Source organism: Scyliorhinus torazame, chromosome 8 (assembly GCF_047496885.1).
Source record: "Scyliorhinus torazame isolate Kashiwa2021f chromosome 8, sScyTor2.1, whole genome shotgun sequence".
Classification (NCBI taxonomy): Eukaryota; Metazoa; Chordata; class Chondrichthyes; order Carcharhiniformes; family Scyliorhinidae; genus Scyliorhinus; species Scyliorhinus torazame.
Window position 1 is genome coordinate 74,728,308 of NC_092714.1, and position 26,526 is coordinate 74,754,833.

At 43.8% G+C, this 26,526-nt stretch overlaps 1 protein-coding gene across 5 annotated transcripts in view; it reads right to left on the reverse strand.

The window, feature by feature from the left end:
• The window catches only part of kdm6a (lysine (K)-specific demethylase 6A), a 444,294-nt gene that overhangs the window by 89,444 nt on the left and 328,324 nt on the right, over positions 1 to 26,526 (reverse strand). For 4 of the 5 annotated variants that reach the window (XM_072513832.1, XM_072513835.1, XM_072513836.1 and 1 more), the window contains 4 exons: positions 23,834 to 23,968; positions 23,115 to 23,264; positions 20,293 to 20,388; positions 8,743 to 8,850 (listed from right to left, as the gene is read on the reverse strand). In XM_072513832.1, coding sequence (XP_072369933.1) covers positions 8,743 to 8,850; positions 20,293 to 20,388; positions 23,115 to 23,264; positions 23,834 to 23,968 — 489 coding nt within the window. The remainder of the gene's footprint in view (positions 1 to 8,742; positions 8,851 to 20,292; positions 20,389 to 23,114; positions 23,265 to 23,833; positions 23,969 to 26,526) is intronic. The other variant, XM_072513833.1, reaches the window with a different exon arrangement.

Sequence of the window (26,526 nt, forward strand, 5' to 3'; positions counted from 1 at the left end):
TAGCTGAAGCATGCACATTGATGAAATAATTTGGTTATCTTGTACATAATGGGAAAAAGGAAGGAATTTCTATTCTAAAATCAAAGACAATTGTTCAGCTGACAAAATATAAACTGAGAAGATGGATGAATTGGAGGAAAAACAATAGAAGAAACAATTAATTTACTTGTATTGTTAATTTTCATTAACACTTTCCATCTTTGACATGACCAAAATGGCTTTGAATGATCACATTCATAGAATCCCTAGAGTGTAGGAGGAGGCCATTCAGCCCATTGAGTCCGCACCGACCCTCCGAAAGAGCACCCTACCTCGGCCCGTTCCCCCGCCCTATCCCTGTAACCCCATAACCCCATCTAACCTTTGGACACTATGGGATAACTTAGCGTGGCCAATCCACCTAATCTGCGCATCTTTGGACTGTGGGAGGAAACCGGAGTACCCAGAGGAAACTGGAGTGCTGAATTTGTGTGCATTAGAGTGCTGTAATGAGAGTTTTGTGACTGAGGGAGTTAGGTGAGGAGGGAATAAGGTGCTCCTTTCATTTCATTTCCTACATTTCCTCAAAGAGCGTGAAAGGAGCCGGGAGGTTACAGAAAGTGCAGCTGACTGGGAGCAGAGTCAGTGGGCGGAGTTCCAGTTGGTTCACAGGGCAGCTACATTCTGTAAGAAGAGAGATTTTTTTTTTGCGGGGGGGGGGGGGGAGGGGGGGGGCAGCAAGCTATCTTTGTATCATTTAGCAGAACAACCAATTTTAGAGGATTCACTTGAGAGAGTAACAGCAGTATATAATATATATGTATATTTTTAAGGGCCTAACAGGCGTTTAATGTTTTTTTTTCCTTTTAAATCTCTTTGGGAATTCAGATCGGAGGGGATGGACGCTAGGGCAGTTGCATGCTCCTCCTGTAGGATGTGGATGGTGAGGGACACCACTGGTGTCCCCACTGACTACACCTGCGGGAAGTGCACCAAACTCCAGTTCCTCCCGGACCTCGTTAGGGAACTGGAGCTGGATGAACTTCAGATCATCCGGGAGGCAGAGAGGGCGATAGAGAGGAGTTACAGAGAGGTAGCCACACCCAAGGTACAGGACAAGAGTATCCGGGTTACAGTCAGGGGAAGGAAAAGAAAAGGGCAGACACGGCAGGGCTCCTGTGCGTGAAGTTTGCTAGAGCTCTTCGGGAGGGTTTAAATTTGTTTGGCAGGTGGGTGGGAACCAGAGCTATGGATCAGAGGATAGGGTAGCTGTTGAACAGGCAGAAATAGTGTGCAGCAAGTCTGAGAGGAAGGAGAGACAGTTGATAGGGTAAAGTTGCACTCAGTGGAATGGGTTAAAGTGTGTCTGTTTCAATGCCAGGAGTATCAGGACTAAGGGAGATGAACTTAGAGCATGGATGAGTACTTGGAACTACGATGTTGTGGCCAATATGGAGACATGGATTTCACATGGGCAGGAATGGTTATTAGATGTTCCGGGGTTTAGTTGTTTTGAGAAGAATAGGGAGGGAGGTAAAAGAGGAGGGGGAGTGGCATGGTTAATTAAGGAGTGCATCACAGCTGCAGAAAAGGAGGTAGTCGAGGAGGGTTTGTTTACTGAGTCAGTATGGGTGGAAGTTACAAACAAGAAAGGAGCAGTCACTTTATTGGGAATTTTCTATAGATCCCCCAATAGCAGCAGAGAGATAGAGGAACAGATTGGGCGGCAGATCTTGGAAAGGTGCAGAAGTAACAGAGTTGTTGTCATGGGTAACTTCAACCTCCCTAATATTGACTGGAACCTCCTTACTGCAAATGGTTTGGATGGAGCAGATTTTGTCAGGTGGGCACAGGAAGGATTCCTGACTCAATATGTAGATAGGATGACATGGGGAGAGGCCATATTGGATTTGGTGCTTTGCAACGATCCAGGCCAGGTGTCTGATGTCTCGGTGGGAGAGGATTTTGGTAGCAGTGACCACAACCCCTGACCTTTACCAGAGTCATGGAGAGGTGTAGCCACCTAAATTGGCTGATTCCCGAGTAAAATGGCCAAACCTCGATCTAAAATGGCGAACGAAAGAGGCTGATGGGAAAATCAGCCAACAGGACTCAAACGGACAGCTGCAGGCAGAACAATATATTCGGCTCTGGGGTAGTCGGCCCAGACCGATACCTGCAACCATTAACAGCACATCAACCCAGCCATCTGCATTTTAATCAGCCATCCCCGGGAACAATTGCTACAAATTAGCAATTGAAAGCCGATCCAGACCTTTCAGCGCCAGCAGTGGCTGAGACAAAGAAAGGTGGACGACCACCCCCCGATCAAGAAATCGCCCCATTATTGGAGCATAGCGAACACAGTGATTGGGACCAAGTCCAATCACTTGGGACCAGGGTCAAGGTCTGCCCCGAGAGGCGGGAAGCCCCTGGGAACTAGAAAAAAAAAGGGGCCAAGTTCAGATCGATCCTTCTTCTCCTACTCTCAACCTTCGAGACCCTCCGACGAAGAAACAAGTAAGTCTTACTCCAGCGATCGCTACCAGATAGGTGTTCCAGACTATCGACCCGTACCAGCCTTTTTGAATCCTGCAGACCAGACCCAATTCGATAGACCATTCGTTTCCCTGACCTGGTGGGCCATCACCAAAGTTAAGCATTGGCCTTTAGTGGTAGGTAATAGTCTAGAAGTAGGATTATTGTATAAGTATTTATTGCTGTATATAATAAATGATCGTTGATTTAACATTTACTAAGCGGTGTGCTGCATTATTCATCATTACTTGAGCTTGAACCACGTGGCGGTATCAGAAAGATACCTGGCAACTCGTGAGCAAAGGTGACAGAATTAGAGCTAATAAAACTAAGGCTAATAAGAGCAACATTTTGGCGACTCCGCCGGGACCCGATCTAGAAGTGGAAAACCACTCCGGGAGAACCCAAGAAATTTTGAATTAGAATCCAATTGGAAACAAAAAAACGACATGTGTTCAAGCAGTTCTGATTAATAATTCATAATTCGGCAGTGTGTGTATGCATGCGTAACTAACAGGGCTATAAGGTAAAACTGATAGATTTTGTTGCGTCAAAACTGTCGGAAGTCTGTATTTTCGGAAATTAGCGCAAGCCGTACCCGCATCTACGACACCACCTTAGCCCCCTGTTCCAAATTCAACCGAAGCAAGCAGATAGGAGAGATGGCCATGCAGGCAATGCAACGCCTCATGAACCCAGAGGAATTTGCGGTCGCAGCGACCAGTAGCAGTAGAGTGGGACAGTGCCCCATTTGGGAAGAGGAAATCCGGAAATACCTCAAGGGCAAAGGATGGCCCATGTGGAATGATTTCTGTAATAATGACGACTCAGGTCCCGGAAGTATAGGGCATACTTGGTGGGAGAACATGAGTGAGATCCACAAAAAGAACTTAACAAAAGCTCGCAAGCCGATGGCAATTGTGTCCTGTCTGGCACAATTGCAAGGCACAGAGGTGGTCGTCAGGACGCTCCGCAAAGAAGTAGAGGGCATACATCGTATGAGTAAAGTCGATGTATGCGAGGTGGAGAAAGAGAATCTGGAATTAAGGCGGAAATTAGCAGCAAAGGACGAAACAGAGAAGCAGGTGGAGACGCACCACCATAAATTCCTCCACCCTTTGTCAGGACACGTGGCCCACTACAGCCACTATCACCCTCAGCGGCTTTACAGGCCACTCACAGCAGGGACACATCACAGCCCCTGTACCCATTCAAATAGGCAACATTACCACAAAACACCCCGTAGTTTTAGTAGTCCTGCCCCACACAGCAGAACACATTCTGGGAATCGACTTTATGAATTCCCACCACCTATCCTTCGATCCAGTCAACCAGTGTGTCTGGAAGATGGCGAAATCCGCTAGAGCCCCCGCAACGCTCAACATAGGGGACTACATGAACAAAATTAGCGCAGTAGGCGAGTTTTGGTTCAACCCCAGCACGCTTAGCACGAACAGGCAGGTTAGGGCAGTCCTGCAAAAGAACCGGGCAGCATTCGCGACCCACAAGCACGACTGTGGACGGATGACTGGCTCCGTACAAGTAACAGGACCGGACCCTGGACCCCAAAAGCAGTACGGATCCCCCCTAGAAGCAGAGGGAGAAATCCTAAAGGTCATAGAAAGCTTATTAGAGCAGGGCGTCCTAAGATCGGTAGCCTCAACTAATAATGCCCCGATTTGGCCAGTAAGGAAACCCGACGGATCATGGCGCTTGACCATTGATTATCGGGAACTCAATAAAGTCACCCCCGCAGCAGCCCCCACCGTAGCAACAAGTCCCGAGACCATGCTCAAACAGGGACTCAATTCCCGATATTTCACGGTTTTGGACGTCAGTAATGGATTCTGGTCCATTCCATTGGCAAAGGCGTGCCAGTACAAATTTGCCTTCACTTTTAGAGCGCAGCAGTACACGTGGATATGCCTGCCACAAGGCTTCCACAACTCCCCCTCCATTTTCCACCGACAGCTGGCAAATGGACTAGCAAAATTTTCTCGCCCCGAATGTCTGGTACAGTATGTAGACGATCTACTACTGCAGACAGACACTAAGGAAGAGCACATTGAGCTTCTGTCCGAACTCCTGGAATTATTACATTCCATTGGCTATAAAGTCAACCCCAAAAAGGCCCAGATATTGGAAGAAAAAGTGGTATATTTGGGTACAATTATCACACACGGCAAACGCGAGATCGAGCATGAAAGAATTGACTCGATCGCTAAATTGCCCCTTCCCCAGAACGTTTCAGCCCTCCGGTCGTTTTTAGGACTGGTTGGCTACTGCCGAAACCACATCGACGGTTTCGTCAGCAAGGCAGTGCCCCTCTCAGACCTCCTAAAGCAAGGAGCCCCCTGGGAGTGGCTTCCGCAGCATACGGATGCTGTGGAATCATTAAAACAGGCGCTCATAGCGCCCCCGCACTACAAGTTCCAGACCCGCTTTCCCCTTACGCAATCGAGGTAGCGACCACAGACCGCACCCTTTCAGCCGTGCTCCTGCAGGAACGGCACGACCAGTTAAGACCCGTGGCTTATGCTTCCCAACTTTTAGATGCTGTGGAGCAGGGATTTTCAGCCTGTAAGAGGCACCTGCTCGCAGTTTCCTGGGCAGTCCAGTACTTTTCATACATTACTGGACTGAACCCCATCACCATTTTGACCGAACACACCCCCACCCAACTTTTACTGGACGGACGACTCAAGGACGGTACCTTCAGCCAAATACACGCAGCTAGGTGGACCCTTCTCTTGCAAGGACGGGACATCACAGTAAAACGGACAAAGACTCACACATACTTAGCGGACAATTTGCAGTACCCCGGAACCTCCCATGAATGTGAAATCATCTCTCCACATCAACCCAGCCATCTGCATTTTAATCAGCCATCCCCGGGAACAATTGCTACAAATTAGCAATTGAAAGCCGATCCAGACCTTTCAGCGCCAGCAGTGGCTGAGACAAAGAAAGGTGGACGACCACCCCCCGATCAAGACATCGCCCCATTATTGGAGCATATTGAACCCAGTGATTGGGACCAAGTCCAATCACTTGGGACCAGGGTCAAGGTCCGCTCCGAGAGGCGGGAAGCCCCTGAGAACTATAAAAATAAGGGGCCAAGTTCAGATCAACCCTTCTTCTCCTACTCGCAACCTTCGAGACCCTCCGGCGAAGAAACAAGTAAGTCTTACTCCAGCGATCGCTACCAGATAGGTGTTACAGACTATCGACCCGTACCAGCCTTTTTGAATCCCGCAGGCCAGACCCAATTCGATAGACCATTTGTTTCCCTGACCTGACCTGGTGGGCCATCACCAAAGTTAAGTATTGGCCTTTAGTGGTAGGTAATAGTCTAGAAGTAGGATTATTGTATAAGTATTTATTGCTGTATATAATAAATGATCGTTGATTTAACATTTACTAAGCAGTGTGCTGCAATATTCATCATACCACGTGGCGGTATCAGAAAGATACCTGGCGACTCGTGAGCAAAGGTGACAGAATTAGAGCTAATAAAACTAAGGCTAATAAGAGCAACAGAGGGATAGGTACAGACCGTATGGGAAGGTATTTAGTTGGGGGAGAGGAAATTATACTGCTATTAGACAGGAGCTGAGGAGCATAAAGTGGGAACAGTTGTTCTTCGGGAAATACACAGCAGTAACGTGGGGGTTATTTAAGGAGCACTTGCTGTGAGTGCTGGACAGTTTTGTCCCACTGAGACAAGGAAGGAATGGTAAGGTGAAGGAGCCTTGGATGACAAGAGAAGTGGAGCTTCCAGTCAAGAGGAAGAAGGAAGCTTACACAAGGTTGAGGAAGCAAGGATCTGGCACGGCTCCAGAGGGTTACAAGGTAGCCAGGAAGGAACTGAAAAATGGACTTAGGAGAGCCGGAAGGGGGCATGAAAAAGCCCTGGCGGGAAGGATTAGGGAAAACCCTAAGGCGTTCTACACTTATGTGAGAAATAAGAGGATGATCAGAGTGAGAGTAGGGCCGATCAGGGATAGTGGAGGGAACTTGTGCCGAGAGTCTGAGGAGATAGGGGAGGCCCTAAATGAATATTTTGCTTCAGTATTCACTCGAGAGAGGAACCTTGTTGCTCATGAGAACAGCGTAAACCAGGTTAATAGACTCAAACAGGTTGATATTAAGAAGGAGGATGTGCTGGAAATTTTGAAAAACATCAGGATAGATCAGGCCTGACGGGGTATACCCAAGGTTACTACGGGAAGCGAGGGAGGAGATTGCTGCGCCGTTGGCGATGATCCTTGCATCCTCACTCTCCACTGGAGTGCTACCAGATGATTGAAGGGAGGTGAATGTTGTTCCCCTGTTCAAGAAAGGGAATAGGGAAATCTCTGGGAATTACAGACCAGTCAATCTTATGTCTGTAGTGAGCAAAATATTGGAAAAGATTCTGAGAGATAGGATTTATGATTATTTAGAAAAACATAGTTTGATTAAAGATAGTCAGCATGGTTTTGTGAGGGGCAAGTCATGCCTCACAAGTCTCATTGAATTATTTGTGGATGTGACGAGACACATTTGATGAAGGTCGGGCAGTGGATGTGGTGTATATGGATTTCAGTAAGGCATTTGATAAGGTTCCCCATGGTCGGCTCATTCAGAAAGTTAGGGAGCATGGGATACAGGGAAATCTGGCTGTCTGGATACAGAATTGGCTGGCCAAAAGAAGACAGCGAGTGGTAGTGGATGGAAAGTATTCCGCCTGGAGGTCGGTGACCAGTGGTGTCCTGCAGGGATCTGTTCTGGGACCTCTGCTCTTTGTGGTTTTTATAAATGACTTGGATGAGGAAGTGGAAGCATGGGTTAGTAAGTTTGCCGATGACACAAAGTTTGGTGGGGTTGTAGATAGTGTCGAGGGCTGTTGCAGGTTACAACAGGACATTGACAGGATGCAGAGCTGGGCTGAGAAGTAGCAGATGGAGTTCAACCTAGATGAATGTGAAGTGATTCATTTTGGAAGGTCAAATTTGAATGTTGAATACAGGGTTAAAGGCAGGATTCTTGGAAGTGTGGAGGAACAGAGGGATCTTGGGGTCCACGTATATAGATCCCTCAAAGTTGCCACCCAGGTTGATGGGGTTGTTAAGAAGGCGTATGGTGTGTTGGCTTTCATTAACAGGGGGATTGAGTTTAAGATCCGTGAGATTTTGTTGCAGTTTTATAAAACCCTAGTTAGACCACACTTGAAATATTGTGTCCAGTTCTGGTCGCCTCATTATAGGAAGGCTGTGGATGCTTTGGGAGAGGGTGCAGAAGAGATTTACCAGGATGCTGTCTGGATTGGAGGACATGTCTTATGAAGAAAGGTTGAGGGAGCTAGGCCTTTTCTCACTGGAGCGAAGAAGGAAGAGATGCAACTTGATAGAGGTGTACAAGGTGATGAGAGGCATGGATAGGGTGGATAGCCAGAGATTTTTCCCGAGGGCGAAAATGGCTGTCACGAGGGGACATAATTTTAAGGTGATTGGAAGAAGGCATAGGGGAGATGTCAGAGGTAGGTTCTTTACACAGAGTGGTGGGTGCGTGGAATGCACTGCCAGCAGAGGTGATGGAGTCAGAATCATTAGGGACATTTAAGTGACTCTAGGACAGGCAGATGGAAAGCAGTAAATTGAAGGTTTGGTTGATCTTAGATTAGGACAAATGGTCAACACAACATCGTGGGCCGAAGGGCCTGTACTGTGCTGTAGTGTTCTATGTTCTATAAACTCACGCAGACACAGGAAGAATGTGCAAACGCGACATAGACAGACAGTCACCTAAGTCCAGAATTTAACCTGGATCCCTGGCGGTGTGAAGCATCAGTGCTAACCACTGTGCCATCCTAGATCAACAACCTATGGTTCAAACCAACTCCAAAGAATTGTTTTCAGCAAACTAAACGTCAGAAACCTAGCCTGATAGTAGAACTAGCAGATGCAGAAAATAAATGTTTTAAAAGCTTAAAAATAAGGTAAGCAGCTTTTACATTAAAAATAAGTACAAAATACAAAAGTATAATCAAAAGAATGAAGAAAAAGACAGCAAGCTTCATTAAAAATTGTTTGTTGTACGTCAACGTTAGAATAACGTTGGACAAATTGAGTAGCTTTATTAGTATATCAATATTTCAGCATTATTTCTTAGCAGCATTAATAAGTTAGTCCCATGCATATTAATTATGTAATCCCTTTCCTGAAGGGCACCAAACACTCTTACCTGCTGCTGGTGCTGTCGCATCAAGGCAAACTGTCCCTCAAGCTGTTCCAGCATTTGAAGCTGAAGCTGATTCAGATTCTTTCTGTTTGCACGTAACTGCTCCAAAAACTGGAATAACCGAAAAAGATATTCAGTCTTATGTTACCTAATCCCGAGTGAACTACTGATAATTGTAAAATTTGGATTATATTGCATATCTAAAATCACTACAAAAACTAAGCAGGAATAATCAAATCCAAGATGTAAAACTATATTTTCTGTTTTGTTTCATGTATGTACATTATTTATTCCAATTCTGTGGAGTATACACTTCTGAATAATTGTTCATTTTTGCATTTATCATCATATAGTCAGATGCAGGGGCTGGAACTAATTTCTTCTACTCAACTATCTCTACAAATAGCTCAATAATGGTCCAAAAACTACTTTATCATGGGTCTTAATGTTAGTTTAAAATTTCCTCTTGTTGTACTGGCTCTAGGTTGTAAGTAAAGCACAAAATATAAGAGCTAAATCCTAACTGGAGGAGGAGAGCAACACTGCAAGAATGACGTCAATTCAATATAGTCCTGCTGAGGAGCCTGGTTAAAAGCCATTGGTGTTTTTTTAATTCCTCCAATCCCTCCAGAAGATAAGCTCATCCAGCACATTTTTCCAAAACTGACATCCCTTTACACCATTCCCCTTTTATATGCTGTGATCAACAACTCTTCACTTTTTAAGAGTACTGATGCTGCTTTCACCAGCTGGTGCCCAAGTACCTCTCCTCAGACTATGAAAGGAAAAAAAAAGAGACAGTGATGAAGGCAAAGAGAGAGAAACAATCTGGAAGTGGAGGAAGAGTGGGGCAAGTGAAGATTGGTGGGGGTGGCAGGGAAGGAGAGACTGATAAATGAACAAAGAGATGCATTTTCAGTAGTTTTGCATTGATGGAAAACTGTTTTTATTCTACAATCAGCGAATAGAATTCCTACAGTGCAGAAGGCTATTCAGCCCATTGAATCTGCATCAACCCTTCAAAAGACCACCTTACCCAAGCCCAATCCCCCGCACTATTCTGAACTTATCTGAACATCTTTGGACTGTGGGAGGAAACCCACGCTGACACAGGGAGAAAGTGCAAACTTCACACAGTCACCCAAGGCTGGGATCAAACCCGGGTCCCTGTCTCTGTGAGACAGCAGCGCTAACTACTGCGCCACCGTGCCGCTCATGTTATAATCTACCTGTACCTTTGATTAGACATGACCTACTTACTATTAGCATCTCTGCAGCTGGCATGCCACTCCAAAAAGGGTGCATATGCTTCTAGGCTATCTAAATGCAATGGATCAAGACTGGGACCTTCTTGGTCTATATTACTCACACACTCATTGGATAAACACAATGTACCATTAGAGGAGCTTAGATTTTTATTTAAAAGCTGACAATTTTTGAAGAATATGTTAATTGGGATTGTACATTCCCTTAATTTCTCGCTTTAAAACTAAAGGTGGGACTTTGAAGGTGGATGACAAATTCCACTGGAGGAATAAAATTCACATTAACCACAATAATGCAGGTCACCTTACTCAGCAGTCTTTACTCCTGCATAATTGGAATAACACACATGCCCAACACATAAAAGTCGACTTGTATTCTAAATCTGATATTACTTCTCCAATGTTCCAGGCTAAGACACAATTAAAATTGAAGTAGAATATTTCTACTATTTACGTAACAGAGAAAAACAATAGTAAGTTGCCAAAGACAAAATTTACCACTTGGGGAACGCTGATCAAATGTTAGGTCTATAATTTTTCCTTCTGCCCAAATGCTTTTTGGTTGACCATGCCTAACTTTTATGTGGAAATCTGACATGGAAATTTTCAATTGAATCGTTGTTCTTAAGCCAGAGCAACCATTACCAATGTAGATATGATCTGAAGTAGCTTCACCTTAAGGTTTCTTTGAATGTCATGACTTAATTAACCTGAAGAGAAGTCATCTTCTAATAGGGGAGGCCTGAGTTTTTGTGCAGGACATATTAAATGGAAATGCAAATTAATCTACATAAATTTGAGCTAATACAATTGGAAGAAACAAAGAATATATGTGGCGAAAATCAATAGGGTGAATGGTCAGCACAGACTGGTCAAAGATGTATCGTAAATTGTGCTGAAGTAAGGAATTTGATGCGGTTATTTGCCTCCAATACTTGCAAGTGGTTTGTGGTGCACTTAAACATTTCAGTTATGGTTCATTTAAATAATTATTTAATTTAAAGACCAAAAATTATAAGCCAAGAATTATAAGCCATGGACTGATTAGTTAAATAAATAAAACAATGCCGGGTGCTGTGTTGCAACAGCAGCACGTGGAGAGAACTACAATGCTGTACAACCACATCTGCAGTGAGTGTTTGTACTTCAAGGAACTTCAATTCAGGATTGATGAACGCAGCTAGAGAAGCAAGTACCGCTGGGTTGGGGGTGGAGGGGTGGGAGGGGGGGGGTGTGGAGAGAGATGTGTGAGAGAGAGAGAGCGCCAATCAGAACAATTAATTTAATGTGTGGCTTAAAGAATGTTGTGGAGACATGGGTTTCAATTCATAATGCACGAGCACAGCACTGGGGAAAGAGGGAGCTGCTCTGTTGGAATTGGCTCCACTGAATGGGCTCGGTCAGTGTCATGGCAAATCTTAGAATTAGGATTGTTCAAACTAAAAAGGGCAGGGGGCTCAAGTGAAATGAAACTTACAAATCTGAAGAGTAAATTCAAGGCCATGGGGCAGTGTAGCGAGTTTGGTTGGGACAAAAAGATGCAAGTAACTTTTTTCCTTGATGTGACATATTAAAATTAAAGGCGCTTTATCTGTATGCATAAAACATTCATAACAATGGCTTAAATAAAGATAAATGGATTTGATTCAACAGCTATTACAGAAACCAGATGCACAGAGGTCATGGTTGGGTGCTAAATATTCCAGAATACTGAAATTTAAAAAGACAGACAAAATGGAGGAGAGGGAGCAGTCACGAAAATACAGAATACAAGGTCAGAAATTAGGAAGAATCTTGGTTTAGGTTAGCAGGAAATAGAATCATATGGGCAATTATAAGAAATAACAAGGATCAAAAACGGTGGTGGGAAAGATTAACAGGCCCCCTAAGTAGCAAAAACTGTGTTAGATAAGAATATCTATCAAGAAATAGCATTTTCCTATGACTGTGAGGCCAACAGGCCTATTGTTCCCTGTCTTCAGTTCTTGAATAATAATGTTACATGTCCTACTTTGCAATCCACAGGGACGGTCCAGAATCTAGGGAATTTGGAGTTTTTTGTAATGGTTAGTTGACAATTATGAAATGTAACAAACACAACACAGGTTAATCTTCACACATGTTAGACAAGTAAAATAGGCGAAAGTAGTTTGCAGCTTGTGTAATGCATTTGAGACAGTTTCCCAGAAGAATACATCAACCAAACCAGGAAAGAATTTATTTTAGAACTCATTTTGCATCACGAGACAGCCTTAATTAGAAATTGGTAAGGAATCCTCTGGGAGTGATCACAGCATAATAAATTTCATTGAGACTGAGGGTGATGTGCATAAGTTCGAAACTAGAGTATTAAACTTGAAGCCAATTAAATAGGGTTGAAGAGTAAGTTGGCTAGAGTGGAAATTAGATTAAAAGGCATGACAATGTATGACCGATGGCAGGTAGGTAAATAAACATTTCATAATTCTCAACCAATCTAAGGGAGTCTTGCTATAATTGTTCAGTGCTTTGGCAAAACAACCCCCAGAGTACGGTGCACAGAATTGGTTTCCATACCCAAGTAAGGATATACTTGCTTTAAAAGATTTGCAACGAAGATTCACTACATTGATTCAGAGGAAGACAGGGTTGTTCTATGAGAAAAGGTCAAATAGAATGGGCCTATATGCTCTCGAGTTTAAAAGAATGAGAGGCAATCTCAAGAAACATAGGAGTCTGAGACAGCATGACAGGACAGATTCGGAGAGTCTGTTTCCCCAAGTTGGAGAATCTATAACTAGGGGTCATAGTCTGAGAATAAGGAGTCAACCATTTAGGATTGAATTGAGGAGGAATTTATTCACTGAGTTGAGTATTTGTTTTACATCCGCAGAATGGCTGTGGATATGCGATTGACAGATTTTTAGACTCTAAGGAAAACAAGAGATATAGGGAGGGATATTTCAATCACAAATGATCTTACTAAATGGTCAATAAAATGTGTAATTTGAGTGTCATTGGAACATTTCCATTATGTAGCAGTTTTGAGTATTATTTTGTGTGTAACACAAGAGTACAGGACCTGGTAATCATTACCAGGATATCCATAATGGGGGCAGCATGGCGATGCAGTGGTTAGGCACTGCTGCATCACGGCATCAAGGATCGGGGTTCGATCCGGCCCCAGTTCACTTTCCATGTGGAGTTTGCACATTCTTGTGTCTGCGTGGGTCTCACCCCCACAACAAAAGGAAGTGCAGGGTCGGTGGATTGGCTATGCTAAATTATCCCTGAATTGGAAAACGTTTTTTAAAAAGGATGCCCATAATGATCCCCATTGTAAAAAAAAAATTCAACGTGATCAGATTTCACAAACAATATGAAAATGAAATTGCAAACGTTGAGAGCAAGTTTAATCCTATTCAACCAATGATAATTGAATAATGTGGAAGTATCCACCCAGTGTCCTATGGATTGTTGCAAGCCTGGCACCTTGATGAGAGAAACACAGGCAAGTGATCTTATTTATATCAATATTTCATGTTTGCTAGTTTGTCCTGTTTGAATTTTTGGGGTATTCATGCTATGCAAGAAATCCTTTTGCCAGGTAAATCTTTATTTAGTGTTAGGTTCTGTTATTTTCAGAAATGTGTAAATTAGTTGGAACAAGAAAGCAACTATTCTGTCCCGAGGCTCCAAGATTCATACTTATACAGCCAAAAGAACAAAAATGCTGTTCTATTGCAACATTTGTTTCAATAGAAGCTTAAGAATGTTTTGCCTTTTGTACAAAGTTAAACATGAGTCAGGCATGTTTTTGCATGCAAAAATGGCTGTGTTTGTTTTTTCCCGACCAAAATACAATTAAAGTCAAATCAACAAAAGATAGAGCAATTGGAAACCAATTGGTTCGATTATGGAATGCAATCACAATATGCCCACATAGTCTTAGCACATGCCTTGCGAATACCCTACAAAGTTGCTTTCAAAATGTGCATTCTTATAATTCATTCATAGATTATCATAGAATTTACAGTACAGAAGGGGGCCATTCGGCCCATCGAGTCTGCACCGGCTCTTGGAAAGAGCACCCTACCCAAGGTCAACACCTCCACCCTATCCCCATAACCCAGTAACCCCACCCTAAGGGCAATTTTGGACACCAAGGGCAATTTATCATGGCCAATCCACCTAACCTGCACATCTTTGGACTGCAGGAGGAAACCGGAGCACCCGGAGGAAACCCACGCACACACGGGGAGGATGTGCAGACTCTGCACAGACAGTGACCCAAGCCGAAATCGAACCTGGGACCCTGGAGCTGTGAAGCAATTGTGCTATCCACAATGCTGCCCACTTCTTAAACTACAGTCTCTTAACAAAAAGCAGAAACCCCCTGCCTGCCTTCCTTTCTGTAGTAGCACCTTTCTAATTCTGGCCACCTTCTCATATGAACGAGGTAATCATTCCTTCAATCTCTCTAAAAAATGCCGTTGGCAGGAAAATCGGTAGGCATTGGAAAATAAACAGAAATCGTGGCAACACGTTCATTTTAACAGCCTATACCTGACCCGTCAGTGACAGAAGGAGACCATCCCACCTTGCCAGATCAGCTTTCACCCTCCCCACCTAAGTAGAAATGTTGTTCCTACGGAGTCTCCCCCAATCCCAAGCAACCTGCACCCCCCAGCTTCCTGAGTCCCTGCCCTACGGAATGGCAGCCCCCCCCCACCCCTGGCCCCACCCCCGGCCGAGACACCACAAAATATTCACTTGTCCAGATTTAATTTGTACCCCGGGAGACCCAAACACCCGAAGCAGCTCCAATATTCCCCCTATTGACGCACTCTGTTCCGACACGTACAAGAACAAGTCATCGGCATACAAGGACACCCTATCCTCTAACCCCCCCCTCCCACTATCCCTTTCCATACCATACCCCCGAACATCTTAACACGATGGCTAATGCCCCAATCGTGAGTGCATACAGCAGGGGGGAAATAGGACATCCCTGTCTAGTCCCATGTTGGAGAGAAAGGTATCCTGAGCTACTGCTACGGGCCCTCGGCTCTTTGCACAGTAGCTTTACCTAGTCCACAAAGCGTGGTCCAATCCCAAACCACTCCAGAACTGCCATCAAGTACCCCCATTCTACCCTGTCAAACGCTTTCTTGGCGACCAATGCCACAACCACCTGTTTCCTTCCCCTCCGCCGGTGCTATAACCACATTCTATACCCTCCTCATGTTCGAAAAGAGCTGCCTCCCTCTCACAAAGCCCATCTGATCTTCACCTATCGCCTTCGGGAGGCACTCCTCCAGCCTACCTGACAGTACCTTTGACAATATCTTTGCACCCACGTTTAAAAGTGATATGTGCCTATACGACCCACACTCTGTCGGATGCTCATCTTTTTTAAGCAACAGGGAAATTGATGCCTGCCCCAAAGTTTGTGGTAACACCCCCTTCCCTATCGCCTCCTCAAACATCCCCACCATCAGCGGTACGAGCTTATTCTTGAATTTTTAATAATATTCCACCGGAAACCCATCAGGTCCAGCCACCTTCCCCGACTGCATCCTCCCCATCGCATCTTTTATCTCCTGCTCCACTATCACCCCTTCTAATGTAGCCTTGTCCCCCTCCCCTAACCTTGGGTACTCCAGTCCATCTAGAAATTCCGGCATCTCCCGGACTCCCCCAGGTGGCTCTGACCTGTAGAACCTCTCATAGAATTCCTTAAAGATGTTGTTAATCTGATCTGGAGCTATCACCAACTTCCCTGCCCTATCCCGCACGTGGACAATTTCCTCCGTAGCTGACCAGCCTTCTCTCCATGCTCGTAAATTGCACCCCTTGCTCGCCTCAATTGGCGTACCGCCTTCCTGGTAGTCGGACAAAGTTCGATCGTAGTTCCTTCCTCTTTTCCCAACTTCACTGGGTCCCCATCTTCTGCATAACTAGCACAGTGGGCTAAATAGCTGGCTTGTAATGCAGAAGAATGTCAGCAGCGCGGGTTCAATTCCCGTACCGGCCTCCCCGAACAGGCGCCAGAATGTGGCAACTTGGGGCATTCCACAGCAACTTCATTGAAGCCTACTTGCGACAATAAGCGATTATTATTCTTATTATTAACTCCTTGCTACCTCCAGCATCTCATCTATTACCCTTGGACATTCCAACCTCTCCTCTTTGACCACCCTAGCCTTAAACCCCTCACCACCGCCTTTAGAGCCTCCCAGACAACTGTCTTCGATACCTCATCCGTGCAGTTCAAACCTCCATATTCGATTACTTTTTCAATTTTGTCACAGAGCCCTCGGTCCCCCAACAGCCCCACATCTAATTTCCACCCCGGCCTCTGTACCCTTCTCCAATACCATATCCACCCAATGCGGAGCATGATCTGATATTGCAATTCCCGAGTACTCCGACCCCTTAACCCCAGCCAGCAGAGCCTTCTTCACCACAAAAAAGTCGGTCCGCGAATATACCTTATGGACTGCCGAGAAAAACGAGTAGTCCCACTCCCTCGGGTGCAGAAGCCTTCAAGGGTCCACCCCTGCCATTTCCACCATTAGACCAGCCAACGCCTTTGCGCCCACCTGACAGGACCAGCGAGCGTGGCTGTGACCTGTCGAACCTTGGCTCCTGTACCAAGTTCAGGCCCCCCCCCCCCCACTTTTTAAGTTGCACCTGGTCCTTCACCCTCAAGTGAGTCTCCTGCAGCATTGCTGCATCGGCCTTCAAACTTTTAAGATGCGCAAGCACCCGTGACCTCTTGACTGGACCTCCTAACCCCCTCACGTTCCACGTGACTATCTTAACTGGGGGTGTCTCACCCCCCACCGTTCTTATCCACCATCATCATACTACCAGGCCCTGCCCCCCCCCCCCCCCGAGCCTGACCCACCCCTATCCATTATTAACATCGAACCCCCACCCCCCCCCCCCCGCACATCCAACCCTCAGGGATGTTGATGGAGGCTTCAGTGCTGGTAATGCCATTTAACCGCATGGAGAGGTTAGATTCTCTCGTTGGAGATGATCATTGCCTGACACTTGTGTTACTTGCCACTTATCTGCCCAAGCCTGAATGTTCTCCAGGTCTTGCTGCATAAGGACACAGGCTGCTCGAGAATCTGAGGTGTCACAAATGGTCAGCATAGCGTAATCATCAGCGAAAATGCTACTTCTGCCATTATGGAGGGTTATTGATGAAGCTCCTAGGACAATACCTTGAGGAACTCCTGTAACAATGTCCTGGGGCTGGAATGATTTGCCTCCAACAGCCATCTTACTTTGTGCTAGATATGACTCCAGTCAATGCAGAGTTTTCACCTTCTCAGCTGACTTCAATTTTACTATGGTTTCCTGATGCCACACATTGTAGAGATACTGTAGCACAGTGGTACATAACTGGGCTAGTAAAGATGTGGACTAATGGACTAGAGACACATGTTCAACTTCTCCCACAGCAGCTGAGGAATTTAAACTAACTTAATCAGGTTTTTATTTAGTGTTAGTAATAGTGACCCTGAAACTACCTAATCGCCATAAAAAAACATCTGGTTCACTGATATCCTTTAGTGAAGAAAATGCTGCCCGTCTGTGGCCCCTAATCACAATGTGGCTGATTCTGAAGTGTCATCTAAAGTGGCTTACCAAGTCTCTCAGATGTATTTCAAAAGGTGCCTCAATGGCAAATGGGGATGGCTTGCAGGTAATGCCCACAACACCCATGTAAGATGAATAAAGACAGTCATGGGGGTCACGTGATGAGAGCGCAGGAGCAGCTGTGTTTTTGCGAGCTCTGGCTCTGCTCATCTTTTCATCCTTTATTTCATATGGGAGGCACGGTAGCACAGTGGTTAGCACTGTTGCTTCACAGCGCCAGGGTCCCAGGTTCGATTCCGGCTTGGGTCATTGTCTGTGCGGAGTCTGCACGTTCTCCCCGTGTCTGCATGGGTTTCCTCCAGGTGCTCCGGTTTCCTCCCACAAGTCCCAAAGACGTGCTGTTAGGTGAATTGGACATTCTGAATTCTCTCTGTGTGTACCCGAACAGACGACGGGAGTGTGGCGACTAGGGGATTTTCACAGTAACTTCATTGCGATGTTAATGTAAGCTTACTTGTGACAATAATAAAGATTATTATCCTAATGGACATTTCATAATTATCTTTTTTGGGGCTATGTGTCTTGCACTATGTCCCTGGATTATCCTGATTGGAGTTTTGTGATGAGAAGCAGAGTTAGATCGTAGAGAATCCTAGTTTGACCGCAGTGGTCAAAGATGGCTGGGGCTCAGCTTGCAGTGGCATTGCTGCTGCTGAGCAGGCCTTCAACCGAGCGCTGCTGTGTGATGGGATGACAGCCGCCACAGAAAGTCTTGTTGAAGAGGGTCTCAGCTCAGAGGTGCAGGTCTTTGAAGCTCACTTTGAGGAACTATAAAGAATCCTTTGGAGAATGGTGGAGGCGCGGAGAGAATCCTTCCCTGGGAGAGCACATTCCCTGGTAAGGGCCATTGACTTGTTATATGGTGTGTCGTCTATCATGGCAAGTTCGGGAGGTAGGGGTCGGACAACGAGCATCGGTGAGCCTGGTCCATGATGAGAAGTGGGAGGCGACTTCCCGATTGAGTTTGAAAATTGGTTGCCATGCTTTAGCGATCCTGATTTGGAGGCAGGGCATATCAGGTTCGATGAAGCAGTGTATCTTGTCTTTGAGCCCTGCCAACCCTCCTCCCCCCCCCCCCCCCCCCCCCACCACTGGGACAACTGGCCTTATATTATCCTGTTCATGCTCGTCATAAGAGGTTGGAGGTGGCCAATCCTGATAAGTCATCCCCTGGCCGGGGCCTAGGCTGTGGATCGCTTCGGCCTTGGGATGGCAGCATAAACTTGCTTTGTTCATTGGTATCCTTCAGAGGCTCGGAGTGTTCGATGATCTGGTCATGGCTCTTTGGCCTTTTTCGAACAATATAAATGGTGTTATTATCCTGTCATTTTTCAATAATCCTGGACGTTACTCCCTTGTAATTATGTTGTTATTTGTTGTTGTCTTTTCTCCTGCAAGGGCATACGAGGTGTGGGCACGAGGGTGAGTCACCTGTTATCCTGTTCCAGCAAAAGCCATATTGAGCAGTTTATGTGAAATATGGTCTGTGCGCAGTTTTACTCCATTTTTTTAAAATGTGCTGTAATCCTTGTGATTATGGGAAGGAGTGCATTTTGGACATCCATTATTTCATTTATAATGAAGAGGTGTGGAACCACAGCAGGATGCTGGGTGATTAGTTGGTGTGGAGTTAGGTGGTAAGGTTAGCTAAGTGCTCACTGAGATTGAGGATAGCCCCCCTGTTAGAGCTAATCATATCAGGTTTAAAAAAAAAATAATTTAAGAATCCCTGTTCATCTCTTTCGATGGCCTAAGCAGATTATGTATCCTGGGGAGGACGGGTTCCTTCTGACTTTTCCTCGAGATCGGTGTGTTTTTTTTTCTTTACAGGTATTAGAATAGGAGGAATTGAGTGACGGCGCACAGCAAGGTAGGTTTGGTCAACCCTTGACTGGTTTGTTGGAGAGAGACATTTACCAGGCCTCTATATTATTGGAACCCTTCCCTCAAGCGGTGGAAGGTTTGATGGGGGAATTTAAACGCCCTCCTCCAAGTGGTTAAAAGCAAATTATTGCAGATGCTGGAATCTGAAACCAAAAAGAAAATGCTGGAAAATCTCAGCAGGTCTGGCAGCATCTGTGGGGAGAGAAAAGAGCTAACGTTGAGTCCAGATGACGCTTTGTCAAAGCTAAAAGTGGGAAATATTTATACTGTGGGGTGAGAGAATGAAAGATGACAATTGCGAGCATTTGCTGGATGGGAAGGTGTGCATCATTTTACCATGTTTTAATGGCCTTTCCCTTGTTCTTCGTTGAGCTGATAGAGGTACAATGTCCAATGATTAGATCGAGCTAGTTATACTGTTCTCCTATCCCCCTCTGTATTCATGTGTGCTGAGCATTTATTTGCTCACTGTGCTATATCATTCTTGTGATTTTGTTGCCTTGTTTGTCAAAATGTAAAACCTTAAAAACCATACTTTTTTAGTAGTCATATGTTGCTTTGATGCCATGTTGCTCTGGAATTCAACTCTTTTCCACGCTTGCACCAAGACTGTAATAAGATCTGGAGCTGAGCAGTCCTGGCAGACACAGGCTGCCCACTGGTGTGCATGTTACGTCTAAGTTTCTGAAAATAGTGCTCAATATTTCATAATTAGTGTACAACCAAACATTATAATGAAATCACATACCTGTAATTTTTGAGGGGTCAGGTACCATGATGGAACCTGCTGTTGTACTGGATGGTGTGGTGTGTGACCACCTGACCAGACATCTGGAGCATTTAGCTGAAGATAGAAAAAAGAACGAACAGATTGGAACTGCCTCAACAGAATAACTTATTATTTCCAATTTAATTGATTAACATTTCTGTACCATCTCGGAATAGAGCATCAGTAAACGTCAAATGCAGAAAATAGATGAGCAAATAGGAATGTACCTAAACAGAAATTTTAAACTATACACCTGCAATAATATATTTCTGGAACCCTGCAAAAACTTTGAAGACCACGTTGCATAAATTGTTGAATACATTATCATGTAGACTTAATTAGAAAAAAAGCATGTGGTACTTTACTTGGTAACATGTCACTGAAAAAGTCACTTATTAATTCCCAACTTTGGCCTTCTATTTGCCACGATACTTCTACAGCTACCGATCTGCTCAATCACACCCTAATTTCCTCTTCTGGGGCCCTTGTCACTAGTTAAAACCTTACTCTTTCCCTTCCTGGTTAATTCCCTTGGTACAGACTTCATATTCATGGCCTTAATGTCCAAAACTTGCAGATTCAAACATCTGATGCATAACTGGCTTAAGCCCAAACCTAGCTGAATCATATAAAGTACTATTAGGTCATATTCTCCTCTGCTCCCTATTCCAGGATCATCTGTGAAATAATCCGTTTCTTCACTACCAGTTAACTCTTTACACACCTCCACCTGCCTTCTCCACAAACACAAGGAGCTCACAGACGGAATCCATCCGTTCAGGTGTCTCTGCCTGATTCCTCCATTGCCCTAGCTCACTGTGTCAAACTTCCAAGGTTCCTACCTCCTAGAACACTGAAGCCATATCTTCTTCTGGTTTCTCTGCCATTTACCCTCATACTCTCTCCAAACTCATCTTGTTGATGAGATCCACCTCTTGATTCGGTTCCCACTAAGCTGACCTCCATTTTCCTTGCTAGCAGTAAACTGTTCTCTCAATTACTGACACCACCCTTTCAAATCTGATATCACCCGCACTTCAGAAAACCCAACCCAATCCTTGCAAACCTCCACACCATCTGTAACAATTTTTAAAATCTCTCAGAAGTTCTTGAATATGCTGTCTCCCAAATTCTTCTCTCCCTTCTACTCCATACTTGAACTTCTCCAACCAAACTTCAATCTTTGCCATCGCATAGAAACAGTCCTAATCAAAGTCACAAATGATGTCCGTTGTGACTGCAACATACACACTTTTTATCCTTCTTTACCTGTCTGTAACCTTTGAGACTATTTAAAATGCAATGCTTGCCCTTTGTTGTCCAGTTGAACGGGGCAACCTGTCTCCCTATATCCATTCTTGCACACCTAGTTGTAACAAAAATGTCACCTGGAACAACTTATTTTCCCGATCAAACACCAGTGTCTCTGGAGCTTCTAAACTCCAAAGAATAACAAGCATAGCCTGCCCAGCCTTTCCTCATAAGAAAATCAATTGGTCTCACCAATGCCCTGTATAACTAAAGCATAACCTCCCTATTGTATTGCATGATGCTGGTTGACAACAGCATCCGAAAAAACAACACTAAGTTATGCCATCTGACCACCATCTCACTCTTCCGCTGTGTGACTGGACGACCCACAGGTTCCTCAAACCAAACAATGGATAGACCAAAACCACCGGCTTTGGACACCACCACAAATTCCACTCTCCCTGGTTATTGTCCCATGCTGAACCAGCCAGTTTGCTTCTTCCGAGTTCTACTCACCCGAGCTGAGCTTCCAACCTCGTTATCCTGTCCGTCACTAAGATCACATTCATCCCACCATAACATCACCTGACTCAATCCATCTGCCCCTGAAATCTTTATCCATGTTTTTGTTACTTCCAAACTCAACTATTCCAATGCTCTCCAACCAGCCTCCCTACTTCTATCCTCCATAAACTTAAGCTCATTCAAAACATCTGCCAAGTCCTAACACTAGTTCCGCCCTGTCATCACCACTCTGTTGGGAGAACCTACATTGGCTTCCAGTCCCCAAATGTCATAATTTTAAAGTTTTCATCCTTATGCTCAATTCATTCCGTGGCGTATCCGGTCTCTACAACTTCCTCCAGCTCACAATCTTTCAAGAATTGTGTTCTGCCAATTCTGGCCTACTATGAATGTCCCATTTCCTTTGTTCTAACACTCGCAGCTGTGTCTTTAGTTATCTAGTCCTCAAGCTCCGGAACCATCTTCCTCAACTTCTCTTAACCTTGAAAGCTTCCTTAAAACCTACTTCTTTGGTCAAGATTTGGGGTAACTGTTTCAAATTCTCTTCCTTTGGCTCGCAATCAATTTCTGTCCGATTATGTTTTTGTGAAGTGCCTTGCGATATTTCATGTTAAAGGCACTATAAAAATGGAAGTTGTTATCCATTAGAGTGCATTATACCAACAGGACATGCACTTGCCACATTAACTGTCTTAACTGGATGGTGCAAAGTTCATGTTATTATTGAAGCCATTTTGGCAATTCGTTTTTTTGTAAATTCACAGTGGATACATTGAATACTGAGCCATCATTAAAATGTTAAAAAGATATACCTGTCCTCCATTACAGAACATCCACAAAACATAGTGCACATTCCATGTTGAATAGAGTGCATTACAAATGAAATGCATGTCATCACAGGTAATTTTAAACCTTTTAGAAGCATTTATTTAACAAACTAATTTTCCTCCAGTCCCCCTTTCATTTGAACTCATCTTGCAGTCCTCAAAAGGACAACAATAGAACCAACCAACTGGAATTACTACCTTAGGAGGGCTGGACATCCTTTTCCTTTTAGCAGGACTGGATAGGTCATCTACTTGGTTAGAAGGAACCATGTGTAGTGGTAAGGATTGCTGTGGCTGCTGACTGAGGCCTACTAATGGTTCATTACTGTGATGGTGAGGTTTACAAGCCTACACACAAAAGAAGAGCATTGGAAATAAAATCTTTAGGTAACATTTCAAAGTACTTTCAAGATATCTTTTCTTTTTGCTTTTGATTCCCCGTTGTTGTGCAGTAGTAATCACAGAATATATTTTTCACCAGCTGAACAATGACTTGTGTTGTTTAGACTAATTTTTTATTTCCATTTTTGACAGAGTTGAGTACCAAGGAAAACAAATCTGAGCAGTTCTGGGCAATAGTTGTTGTAGTTATCTATAAATACAGCTTTATGTATGAATAGTGCAAAGTATTGCATACAATTGGATGGTTCAACAATTACTTTCCAACAGCTTGAGAAATCACCAATTTTGATCTCAACAGCTCTAGGATCTTTAAAAATATTTTGGTAATCTCACAGTCCCAAATAATTGTAATCCCAAGAACATATTTCTTCAAATCCTACCACTGATGAGGTTTTGCAGTTACTGTTTTGTGTGCGTGTGTATGTGTGCGTGCAAATGTATTAGCCACTAAAAAGTACCTTTAAAACTATAAAGCTAAAATGCTTAAGTACAATTGAGGTACAAATAATTTTCACCTGCTGAGCTGAATTCATGGCACCCTGCCTGGAGGTAAGTTCTGCTGGGATTGGTAGGCTCCATGCCTCCTCAATACTGGGAAGCATTTTGGTTTTACTTTGTAGGCTACCTTGTGGAAGGTTGCACAACTGGGCCTGTAAAAAGTATGTGATGCGATTATGTAAATGAAAGCTAACTGATCAGTCATACAAACCACCTAATTGCTCAACAATCATGTAACACTTGTGGCTTTATGATCACACTAAAATTTCAGTTAAACTTGTGATAGAACACATCTGTGTGAAATTTAAGCAACTTGCCCAGGTTTTAATTTGTTAATTTTGCATTGTGTGCGGTGAAAAAAATCAGCAAAATCAGAACAAAAACGAATGTTAACTTTTATACAATATATTTTATACAAATATATGATTTTGAGTTTATGTGTAACAATTTTCTCTCAGTAATATGGTACACCATAGTGATCAAACCTCCCAGGGATGGATGGTGTTATTAATATCTTTGCCATTTCCTTCTTTTCTATTCTACTTAAACTCAAAATTAAACTAAATGCTCAATAAAAGTCTTTAAAAGCTGCAGTTTCCTTTTAGTTGACTCATGCATATTAAAGTAAACTTCATATTTTTTATAAACAGCAAACTAATTAAAAGGCTCAAAAGAATCTAAAGCACTTCCACCTACACAGAAAAGGACAGTCAAGCAAGCATTGATAAAAGTGGAAATCCCATTACTATTTTTCTCTCATCCTACTCATGATTGTCAAGAGGGAAATTACAATGACTCAACTGCAAACAAGTCAATAACCTGTGCTGCACTCAGACTAAAGAACACTGAGGGAAAGGCCAAGAGAAATTGGAAAAATGTACAGCAGCAGGATATGGATTAAAAACAGTACTAATATAAATGGCAAGAGAAAATTAATTATCGCAATAACGACCAAAATTATATTTGCAACAAGGAAACTATATCAGAAATGCAATATTATGTTGTCTTTGCTTCATCAAAGGACTTCTTGATAGTAATAATCTTTATTAGTGCCACAAGTAGGCTTACATTAACACTGCAATGAAGTTACTGTGAAAATCTCCCAGTCACCACACTACGGCGCCTGTTCGGGTACACTGAGGGAGAATTCAGATATCCAATTCACCTAACAAACACTTTCGGGACTTGTGGGAGGAAACCGGAGCACCCGGAAGAACCCACGCAGACAAGGGGAGAACATGCAGACTCCGCACAGACAGTGACCCAAGCTGGGAATCGCTCCGGGGTCCCTGGCGCTGTGAAGCAACAGTGCTAACCACTGCACTACCATGCCACCCTTTCCTATAAGTTGTGTTTTTTCCAGGAATTTTATAGTTTATAAAATCTTTACTTCTAATAGTAATAATTTGTAACAAATGTTTAAACTCAACATGATAACTTTGCTATTTGTTTATAGATTATTGATAATATTGATTATTGATAAAATACAGGGACAAAAATCTTGTTACAATAAAACAGACTTGAGGTGTTTCCAGTGGAGCAGAGACGGCCAAGAAGGAGATCAAGCTGAATAAAGAAAGGCTAGTTCCTCTAATTAGGAAGTTAAATAGTTACAGAATGAGGGAGTTAGGAAACAATTCTTGAGACATTGCTATGCAGTATGAAATACTTTGACAGAGCTGACAGAGATATTAGATCTTTTCAGGGGAGACAAGCATCTGAAGCAGCTGAAGGTACAAGATCACAGGGAAGAAACAGGGCAGTAGTATTAATTTTGCTTTGCTCTGACAAGGCGACTACATAGATGCATTGAGTCGAATAGCTTTCCTTCATGCTATAAACCTTCATGATTCCGTTTGCTTAAAAATAAGCAATGTTTAATATTAGTGCTTATGCAGATAATGTGGTACAGGTGTCATGCAGAAAAAAAAGAAGTTGCATTGAAGATATCAATCCAATTATTTGGTGCAATGGTAAGGTCAAGCACATTGCGAGCTACATTTTATGGAAAATAAACCACCATCAGTACATGATGTGATAGTTCCATGGGTAAATGCACTGCTTGGTGTTTTACCTTGCCATACAGGATAGAAGATCCCAAGTATAACCGCTGGTCTGTGCTGAGTTGGCCGAGTTCAGAAAGGACAACAGTACAAACTCTACAAATTGCCTCAATGACTAGGTGAAGGAGAAAATGGGCAAAAAACCCAGCCAGGACTTTTGTTCCCCATTATTATCCAATGATTTCTCCCACTCCCTGAATTGTTTAGGTGACGACTGGTATCTTCCTCATCTGATATTTCTTCCACCCGCACTTCTTGACAGCCTTACCGATAACGTCCAAGATCATTCTTGCCAAGCGTGAAGATTGGGCAGCTGACAGGGTCAGTAGCACTATGTTATGCATGTATGTTAGAGTATCTGAGACCCATAAGCCACAGAATGTGAACTATAAAATAATGAATCTTTCCCATCCTTAATTTCTTCTCCTTGCCTCCCATAGGTGCTAAATCCTGCTGAGACATGATTCTGCAAGTGCCAGCAATCCTTCAGCAGAGTTGCAAAGTTATTATTCTTCAGATTATTATTCTTCGAGCTTGAAAATTTGTTTGGCATGCCATTCACTCCGAGGTCACCACACCTAAACTCAATCTTATTGTCACTTGGTATCCACAACATTTCTGGGAGAGGTTACAGAATTGCAATCCAG